This window comes from Condylostylus longicornis, unplaced genomic scaffold (genome assembly GCF_029603195.1).
Source record: "Condylostylus longicornis isolate FDR11 unplaced genomic scaffold, ASM2960319v2 ptg000055l, whole genome shotgun sequence".
Lineage (NCBI taxonomy): Eukaryota > Metazoa > Arthropoda > Insecta > Diptera > Dolichopodidae > Condylostylus > Condylostylus longicornis.
This window is the reverse complement of record NW_026578024.1, coordinates 276661-286456: the sequence shown is the minus strand read 5'-3', so window position 1 is coordinate 286456 and position 9796 is coordinate 276661. Positions and strand designations below refer to the sequence as shown.

General features: G+C 29.0%; 2 protein-coding genes across 6 annotated transcripts; one reads left to right on the top strand and one right to left on the bottom strand.

The window, feature by feature from the left end:
- Window positions 1-453: 453 nt before the first annotated feature.
- LOC129611842 (set1/Ash2 histone methyltransferase complex subunit ASH2) lies at window positions 454-6022 on the top strand. Of its 5 annotated transcripts, none has more exons than XM_055525232.1 (7): window positions 454-684; window positions 738-1076; window positions 1130-1305; window positions 4748-5131; window positions 5225-5505; window positions 5557-5814; window positions 5880-6022. In XM_055525232.1, the coding sequence occupies exons 1-7, from the start codon at window positions 584-586 to the stop codon at window positions 5982-5984; spliced, it is 1644 nt and encodes a 547-aa protein (XP_055381207.1). In that variant the 5' UTR covers window positions 454-583; the 3' UTR covers window positions 5985-6022. The 5 variants fall into 5 exon arrangements, with proteins under 5 accessions (XP_055381207.1, XP_055381208.1, XP_055381210.1 ...); XM_055525233.1 differs by having other exon boundaries at window positions 643-684; window positions 767-1076; XM_055525235.1 differs by lacking the exons at window positions 454-684; window positions 738-1076; window positions 1130-1305 and adding exons at window positions 3431-4482; window positions 4542-4675.
- Window positions 6023-6085: 63 nt separating this feature from the next.
- Window positions 6086-8239, bottom strand: LOC129611843 (uncharacterized). Its single transcript, XM_055525237.1, has 2 exons — window positions 7885-8239; window positions 6086-7570 (listed from the first exon to the last, which is right to left on the bottom strand). The coding sequence occupies exons 1-2, from the start codon at window positions 8000-8002 to the stop codon at window positions 6531-6533; spliced, it is 1158 nt and encodes a 385-aa protein (XP_055381212.1). The 5' UTR covers window positions 8003-8239; the 3' UTR covers window positions 6086-6530.
- Window positions 8240-9796: the final 1557 nt, after the last annotated feature.

Here is a 9796-nt window from a genome sequence, read left to right as displayed (position 1 = left end):
AGCAATTTATATTTTTGCAATAGTGTTAACTTTAATTCATGATTAGTCAATTTATTATGTTTTTAATTAGTGAAAGAAAAAATTCGTTTTTGTTTGTTTTAAACAAAAATTACTTCGTACGACTTAATTACCTGGAGCGGCTTTTTTTCTGAGCAAAATTAGTCCGTTTTTAATAAAATGTAGATAGATACATAGGATATTTAAAGTGGATTATATTACATTAATGTGAAGTTTTCTTAAAAATGATGGCATGAAAAGAAAATGGATTAGACTTATTTAAGAAGTTTTCATTTCAAATGTTTTATCTAATTTCCGCCATCGATGAGTCATACTCAGTGTTTGAACTCATGCCGACTCACACATATATAGTTCTAACGACACATCTCTGAGTTGGAGCTTTAGATTTAGAATCTTTCGAAAACTTGTCATTCGTTCATTTGACAATTGCTGAATTTGCTGTGTAGTTGCCGGTGCTTTTGTTTTATTTTTTGTAAACTCTGTATCTAGAATTATTAACTTCAATTTTAAGTAAAAAATTGAATTAAGTTCTGAAATATTTATGTTATAAATTTCATAAAATAAAATGGATGACCAAAATAGTAGTAGTCCAACGGAGCTTTTGGAAATACAATCTGAGTATGGATTAATTGATAAATCTAGAGGAATGGAAAAATCTTGTTACTGGTAAATCATTTACTTTGTCTAGGGTTTAAGATAACTAAAAAATTTTCATTTAGTGGAAAAGAGCGAAATTTAAATATTGTAGAACTCCTTTGCGCAAATTGCAACAGATGGTTTCATGAATCTTGTATAGCAATTCAGTTAGGAAGATTGATTCCATTCATAACAAATTATGTTTTCTTATGCAAAAACTGCTCTCCAAGCGGTCTTGAAAGTTTTAAAAAAAGTCAAGCAACTATATCGCAGATGTGTGTAACTTCAATTGCTAACATGCAACAAGCTGCAGCTAAGCAAGGGGTAATTAAAACGATATTTAGCAAAGAAGAAATAATTCCATATATGGAACAATATTGGGAAGCAATGACAACAATACCGAGACGAATAACGCAGTCATGGTGATTCCTCCAACCAAAGAAAAAAAAAAGTGAAATTATAAAGTTTTTTTCAGGTATGCAACTGTCCAAAGAGCGTTATTAAAAGAGGTGAATACAACTTTTACTTATGAAGAAACAATCACCGATATGAAATATGGACTTTGTGTAGATCTAAGTCAAATCAAACCGAACTATGATTTAATGTTAAAGATTGGAACTTTGAAAATCACTGATGATGGGCACACCCAAGGTATAAGTGTATTTTTTTTTTCATGATCGTTTATTATATTACTTATAAAATTTGAATATAGAGTATTTAGTAAGTTTATTGATTATGTTTTATGGCACACATACATAAATGTATATGTATGGATACACAGATTTTTGCAATTGCGTAAACATTAAAGTTTCAAATGCATTATTCAGCCAAAGCAGATAACGCATTAGATTTCATTTGAATTATTATTCAAAGTAAAGTGAATAGATTTACCTAGCATAAAAAAGCAAAGACTATATCTTAACAAAAAGGTTGCGAAATTTCGTCACAAAATTGCTTAAACGCTATACTTTAATTTTGCCCATGACTGCGATGGTAAAATTAATATCCATAAAATAATTAACAGAAAAATTGAACTGTGATACGAAAAGTGTATTAAGAAAACGTTGTGTCCTTGGATTCGTTCTAATATTTCTAACGCCTCGTTCAGCTGCTTTGGACTCGATGAAAACCTAACTACGTAATTGTATATCTTTGAACATACGTGGAATGCGTGGAACATAATTCCAATCATCTTTAAAATATGGCGTATACAATATCGAAGCAATCAACTCTTCAGCCGGTTTTAGGGGTGAGCCTCTATTATTGAAATATCATAAAATTTTGATATTTCGTATTCTGGTGCTCCAGTAAGATATCTTTAAATTAATGACTACTCCAAACGATTTCAATGCAACTACTCCAAATTTTTTTAAATCAATGATCGCCCTTAGTGGCAAAAACATCAAACTATCATCTCCAAAATAAACATCAAACACGGGTAGGTAACCAAAAGCGCGTTTGCTAAGATATCTGGATATTATATAAAATATGAACCATACGGTACCCCTTTGCAAGTCTGTATTCTTTCACCACTTGATAACCTAACTGACGTGTTAATGAAACATTTCACAATTTTTCTCCATTTCCTTTACTCTTGTGCAAGAGTATATTTACTAGTAAAATCGATCTTTTCTTCTAAAATGGAGAATGCATTACGGATAAGCCATGCCGGTACTGATGAATCAAAATGACTATAGTCAGTCATAACATATTTCATGGTTGGACCATACTTTGTTACCTTATTATTGATCCATTCCATACCTCCTAACATCATTTCTATACCATATCCAGTGTTACGGACATATTTCGGATTGATACAGTCCTGTATTATATTATAACCGTATCGTGCCTCCTGTATTATTGCTTGCAAAGGATATGCCCAGACTGGACGGACATTATTGACATCTGGACTTGAAATATGACTTCTCGCAAATGCAACGTAATCATGAATGGATTGCGCGGGTCTATTTATGGCAACCCTATCCCAGTATTCCTTAAACACGTAGGAATGCTTCTTAATTACATCTATCTCCTTTAAACCAGATCCAATCCATGGTAATCCAGGACTGCTATTATGTGGAATTACGGCGCATGCTTCTTCAAATGTTAATATTTCAACCTTTTCTACTACCTTCATTATTGATCGTACATCCGCTAAGGTATTAGCGTAAACAATATTATCCAATCCTTTAACTGATTTTTTCAAAAATTCAACCAAATTATTGTATAAGTCGTTACATGTGATCTCCTAAACTTTCGCAATATTTGATCAGCTAATGGTTTCGAACTGTAATAACACATTGTCCTAAACACCTGGGTAGGTCTACTCGAAAACAAAAGCCCTTCGATTTTGGTAAAATGCCGCCAACCATTTTATCTGGAAGTTCAACCCTTCCAATTTCATGCAAACCAGGAAAAATGGGCGTAAAGCCAGGGTTTGTTATAACGTTTATCTACTTTAATGCTGATACCCATGTGGCACATGGGAGCAGTAGAAAACAAATGCGAATTAATATACTTCTCAATCAGCTTTGATAAAGTGCGTGTGTAGCGCACGAAATACATTAGTAAAAATAAAAAGTATTTTATTCCGAATAAAAGAGTTTTCTTTTCATACACCTATTGCGGAAAAATTATCAATCATTGAAGAAAAAATGTTGGTTTTTAAAAATCACAAAAAGGCTGCAAAATTTAAATTAATTAATCAAAAGTTATAAATTTTTAGGCAACATTTACTATAATTATGAATAAAGTTTATTTAAACGTTCGTAATAATATCTGTCAAGCATGACCACACAACTATATATTTGTTTTTATGGTGTAATTACATTTAACTTTTCAAGAACACTTCAATAATATACATTAATACATACATATGATAGTTCAATAATTGCCAAAAAGTAATTTGTTCAAAATTTGTTAATAGTTAAATTTCTAGTTCACTCGCTAAAAAGAATACGGCCTTCGAACTTACGTTGAAAATTCAAAATTGTAAATTTTTAGAAGTAATGTAACAATCAAGGTTCCCAAATTTTTATTTCATGCTCTGTAAAGCTTTCCAATCTCAACCATTTTAATTTTCTTAGCTTCAAAAAATTTTTAATTCTTGAAAAATCTTTTTAATTTAATTTTTGTTCATATTTAACGTATGAAATAAGCTATCTATTAAAAATTACGTAATAAATAATAGTTATGTAAAAATTTTAGTTAAAAAATCTCTTTTACTATTGGTTTGTAATGTAACGAAATTCGTATTATTCAATTATCAAAAACATCGATTTAATTACACTGTGTGCGCTCAAAGATGCCTCTGCAATATCTACGACTTCCTTTTAATTTTTATTTAGCTTAAAACAGATTTCACTATCTGACAACATTGACATTGTTATTTCGCTTTTACTCTGAAAAACAATTTGCTCTTCACATTGCGAGTTTTGGATAAATGTTCGTAAATATTTCTATTGTTTTCATTTTGCTTATTCTAAAAATCATATGATTATGTGAGGTTATCTTTTTTGGTGTTATACTAATAAAATATTTAGTAGTTACATATGTACGTACAATTTAATGTATAATTACTAATTTAGAAAAATTCAAAATAACTTCGAAATTCTTTTTTCTTTTCGGAGTTATCCATCTGAATAATTTAATTTTATTATTCCAATATTGAGTAAAATATGACATAAATGGATAAAATTTTATTTAGTGTTTTAATAAGTAACTATCTATTATGAGGTACATATGTATGTACGAATATAATAGAAATCAGATTTGAAGCAAGATTCTAATTTGAACCTATTCTGTTTTACATAAGTAAATATTAAATTGGTAATAATTATTTAAAAACATTCATGAGTATCTAGTAATAATTTGTATTGCTTTAATAGTGCAATAATAAAAAATTCAAAATATATGGGTCAAAGTTTAAAAATCTAGATTTGGGAAACAAACTAAAATTCCGTATTTGTAATGGAAAACAATCATAAAAATATTGAAAATGATCCAGTTTACACCGGTAAAAGTAACAATAAAAAACTAATATATTGCGTATATTTAAGTAATATGTGATAACCTAAACATTTTTATATGGCAGCTTCACTATCTAAAAATAACCGTCAATATAAGCGAAAATATCCAAATTCGGAAGCAGGTCCAACTGGAAAAAAAGGTCGCCCAGCCTCTGATGCGATTGCTACAGTAAAGCTTCCTCCTCACGGCTATCCTCTTGAACATCCTTTTAATAAAGACGGATATCGATACATATTGGCCGAACCAGATCCTCATGCCCCATTTCGTCAGGAATTTGATGAAAGTTCAGATTGGGCAGGTAAACCAATACCTGGATGGTTATATAGAACTTTAGTACCAAACTCAGTACTGCTGGCATTACATGATAGGGCCCCACAATTGAAAATATCAGAAGATCGGTTAACGGTTACTGGAGAAAAAGGATACTGTATGGTACGATCCAGCCATTGTACGTATATTTTAACATATTTAATGTGCATGATAATAATACATAAACCATAACAATTCAAAATTTTTTAAATTATCTGTGTATTTTATGAAGATGTATGCAGAGGAAAATGGTACTACGAGGCTACCATAGAAGAAATGCCTGAAGGATCGGCTACAAGAATTGGATGGGGACAAGAATATGGCAATTTGCAAGCACCTTTAGGGTATGATAAGTTTGGCTATTCTTGGCGTTCACGTAAAGGAACAGTATTTCACGAAAGCCGTGGAAAGCATTATAGCGAAGGCTATAATGAAGGGGATACTTTAGGATTTTTAATTGATTTACCTGAAGAAAGCATTGTAAATTGTTTACCAACAACATTCAAAGATAGGGTACTCAAATTTTTTAGAAATTTTATTCATTTTGACTGTTTTTACTTACAGCCGTTAGTTAAATTTAAAAGTCATTTATATTACGAAGATAAAGATAAGGTACAGGAAACATTAAAAGCATTAAAAGTTTTGCCTCAGAGCAAGATTGTGTTTTTTAAAAATGGTGTATATAAAGGCGTTGCATTTTCACATATATATTCTGGTTCATATTACCCCACAATATCAATACACAAAAACGCAACTGTTACTGTTAATTTTGGCCCAAAATTTAAATATCCGAAAATTCTGAAAAACTTTAAATGCTGTGGTGTAAGTTTACAATTACGCAGTACACAATTTTTGCAATTTAATTTATTAAACAAAATTTTTTTCAGATGAATGATAGAATTGAACAGTTAATAAGTGAGCAAACAGTATCGGATCTTCTATTCTTGACCGAAAATGATGGGCGCTTACGTTTAGATACCTTCAATATTTGACGGACAGGTTATTCATTGATATTTTAAACAAGTATTTGGTCTCATCATCAGTATGTATATTAACAGCCTAAAAACATTAGTGTTTTAAATAAAATAAAAAATTTTATATACCTATTAATTAGATAATTTATTAAAACCGATAAATAAATTTTTCACTTCAAATTACCTCTATAAATATAATAAAAGTTTATTTAAACAAATATTTTAATTTTGATTAAATTAGATGCCGATTAATAAATCTTTCAATTTTATTTTAAATTCAATCAGCTGGCAAAATATTTTTAAGGTTTTGAAAACAAAATTGTGTGGCAACACAATAAGACAGCAAATTTGAATTCACGATATTACCAATTTCAAAAAAATAATAATTTCTTCTAATCACAATTTAGGTAGGTACTCCCTAAGTAAAGTTATTTTGCTTAAAATACGTACTTGTCCCAAATTTTTCTTAATAAAATATTTTAATTATCTTAATTTAAACACAATATTTTTTTATTAATTTTGTACACAAAATAATAAACTTTTAGTGAATCAATTAACTTTAATTTATGGATGGTATTTATAGTTATTTGAAGCACTTAATGAAGGCAAATATTCTATTCTCTTTAAATCTGAAATAGTTTTAATTTGCCTGTTTCCATAATGCTTAGAATTGATTGCTGATATAGATCTTACGTCTGATCTTAAATTTGATTGCAACGGCACATCGTTAGAATGAACCGCATTTAGCGAAGGTAAATTTGGTAGTACAACTTGTTTACTAGATACACTAGTGGCTAATCGTGATACTCCTACACTACCATATCCGTGACTTTGATTAACTAAGCGATTTTGATAAGATGATTGTGCAGGTATTCCTTTTCCTTTGTGATTGTGATTATACACAGGTGGCATACGAAAGTAAGTTGCTGAATGTGGTGAGATTTTCTTTTCAATTGTAACAACTGAATTTGGATATTTTTCCAGTAAAAATTTCGCCGATTGGCTAGGATAAAATGGATGGAAATTAGGGTTAGGAAAATGGCGCTGAATAATTTTCATTGGAATAGTTTGAGTTTGTAAATTTTGTACCGTTGGAACAAATGAGTTATTATGATTTATAGAATTCCGTTTATTGCTTTTCGGAACTGAGCTTATTCGTAGATTTTTAGCAAAATTCTTGTTTAAGGTATTCATGCTTGAATCATTTATTAATTTGATAGGAAAGTTTACGGATTTTGCGGATTGTTTTTCGGTATTTCGTATTTCTTGTTCTTTGTTTTTTGGTATGTATATTGAATCTCGTAATAGGGTTTTTTTTGATTTTAAATTGTCAAAAGAATATTCAACTAACGTTTCATTATCACTTTCTAAATAATTTTCAGGTAATTTTTTGTCTGCGACTTTTTTTGTATGGTAAACTTTTTTTTTATTTGCTGCATGTCTATTTGCGTAAGGAAAAAACTTTTTCCATTCGAGAATTTCGCGGAATAGTTCTTTGTCCACCGTTGGCAAATGTTCAAGATTTTCGTTGCAAAAATAGCTTTCTACACGCTCCCATTCCTGTTGATTTTGCTTAATGGCATCTTCTGCCCAGGGTATTGAACCTGAAAACAAAACAAACTGATAACTAAATGCTTTTTGTTTCAATGTGTTCATTCAAAATATGTATTTTTACAACTGCTATTGAAATTGCAAGATTAAACTATTTATTTATCATTTGATAAAGCGGTAGAAATCAATATTACAATATTTGCGAAGCATTTTCAAAATTAAACAGTATTTATCGATTTTTATATGCATATTGTAATATACATATAACTATACCTCAAAAAGGTTTCTTCAATTTTATACAAAAAAAAGCAAATTGATATAACGCAATAAATTCGGTGGAATTCATGAAAAGGATCGTGACCCTTACCTGCACTGCTTCTATCAAAACTACGCACTTCTTGATAATCATAATCAATATCGATATCTTCTTCATCCTCTGTTGACGGCGATGAGAGTTTGCTTTCAAAATATTTTCCAGCTAACATTTAAATTTGCCCTTATCCATTTAATTTGTATATTATTATAGTCAAAATAAAAAAAAAGTTATAAACTACCATTTACAAGAAGTTGAAACGATTCAACATTAATTATATTTTATCAACTTTTTAGTGACTTTTCCTATAGATGTAAATATACATAATATCTACTCTACTCTTCCGAAGAAAATTAGCCAGAGCAACATGCGAATAACACCAGTGTTGCCAGAAGTTCTAGAGAAAGAGATCTACAAATAATATTGTAAAACCAGAACCAAAACGATGAAAAATTTCCTTTGTTTTATTCTTTCCGTTGGTAAAAAAATCAACTTTATAGTATTTTTATATAGGTTCGTCTGGAATAAAAAGGTTTTTAAAAACTTTTAAAAGCTTTTTAGTTTTTGCATGCAAACTGCCTGGTAAACAAAAATGAGAGAAAATTATCACTTTCTCAATGTTTAAAGTTTTTTCAAATTTTGTAAAGTAAAATTTAGTGTTTCAAAAACTTTTCAAATCTTACAGCTGTCGAAACATATGTTTTTCTTGGTTATTTCAGAAGATTTTATTTTTGAAAAAAATTTTATTCATCAACAAAAACTTTTTTTTCAAAACGTTTCAATTAAAATAAAATAAAATGACCAAAATGGATTTACAAATGGTTTTTTTAAGTTTCACACTTTTATAATCTAAAACCAAAATTTTCGATTTTTGGCATAACCGAAAAATATTTGTTTATGCTTGATAAATACTTTGAAATTTGACGTTTATCACCTATTTATAAAGTTTTTAAAAGTTTTTTCATGTTTTCTGTCTGGTTTATTTTTTTTTTAAGTGAGAATTTTTTTAATTTTCGAGTGAAAACTTCGTTTGGAATTTATCTACATACATGCATGTATATAATACTTATAATTTTTACTTTTCTTGTAATTATTTTGTAGTTTAATAACCAAATAGAATTAAAATGTGCAAGTAAAATCAAAAATTTTTCGAAAATGACGTTTTTAAATTCGTACTATGAAAATAGTACGAACTGAATAATTTGCACTTAAGAAAATGAAAACAAGAGCGCAACGGCAAAATCAATTAAACGGTATTTTACATATAATGGCATACACACATAGAAACAGATTATGTCAAATAAAAAACCGCCAGCTGTAAAATAGGAATTTTTAAACTCGCCTCTGGCCGTGAAGTCGCGGTGGTCCCATTTATATGTGTATTCTTACCCATTTAAATATGTATTATTCCCCATTTAAAAATGAATTTTGACAAATCTCCCTTGGTCTGTTTTTTGCTTAAAATTTTATAAAATTGTAACTCAGATGTTTTTGGCAATAAACTATTTCAGTAAGTAAAAATTTTGAATGATACTATATACCTATACGTACTAGGTGAGACCACATACTACATAAAGATTTCTTAAAATGTTTAATTTAAGGACGAAATTTGAAACTGAAATAACAAAAAACCATTTTGTATTGAAATAGAATATTTTATGAATTTTATTTAGATTTTTTCCGAATTCTTTTTTTCATATGATCCCCGTGATAGCAAAAAGGTAGATTTTTTAACGGCGATTTACTTGTTCGAAATTTGATTTTAGAAGTTCCGGTTTATTTTTGGGAAAAGCAAGACTTTGAATTCTAATTAGTATGTTATGTGCATTCGTGTTATTTGATATACTTACTTCTAAAATGCTTCTAATTACTACACTTGCGATTTTATTAAAAAATTCTTTTTCTACTCTATTTTGTAAAATAAAATGAGATAAATTTTTTTCTACTTTAGCAAATTTTTGCAGTA

Bases quoted from the DNA above. Each gene is read 5' to 3' on its own strand.
- LOC129611842 (XM_055525232.1), top strand. From the start codon at position 584: ATGGATGACCAAAATAGTAGTAGTCCAACGGAGCTTTTGGAAATACAA. The intron at 5,506-5,556 runs GTACTCAAATTT...TTTTACTTACAG, and splicing joins CAACAACATTCAAAGATAGG to CCGTTAGTTAAATTTAAAAG. The intron at 5,815-5,879 runs GTAAGTTTACAA...AATTTTTTTCAG, and splicing joins AAAACTTTAAATGCTGTGGT to ATGAATGATAGAATTGAACA.
- LOC129611843 (XM_055525237.1), bottom strand. From the start codon at position 8,002: ATGTTAGCTGGAAAATATTTTGAAAGCAAACTCTCATCGCCGTCAACA. The intron at 7,571-7,884 runs GTAAGGGTCACG...TTTTGTTTTCAG, and splicing joins TTTTGATAGAAGCAGTGCAG to GTTCAATACCCTGGGCAGAA.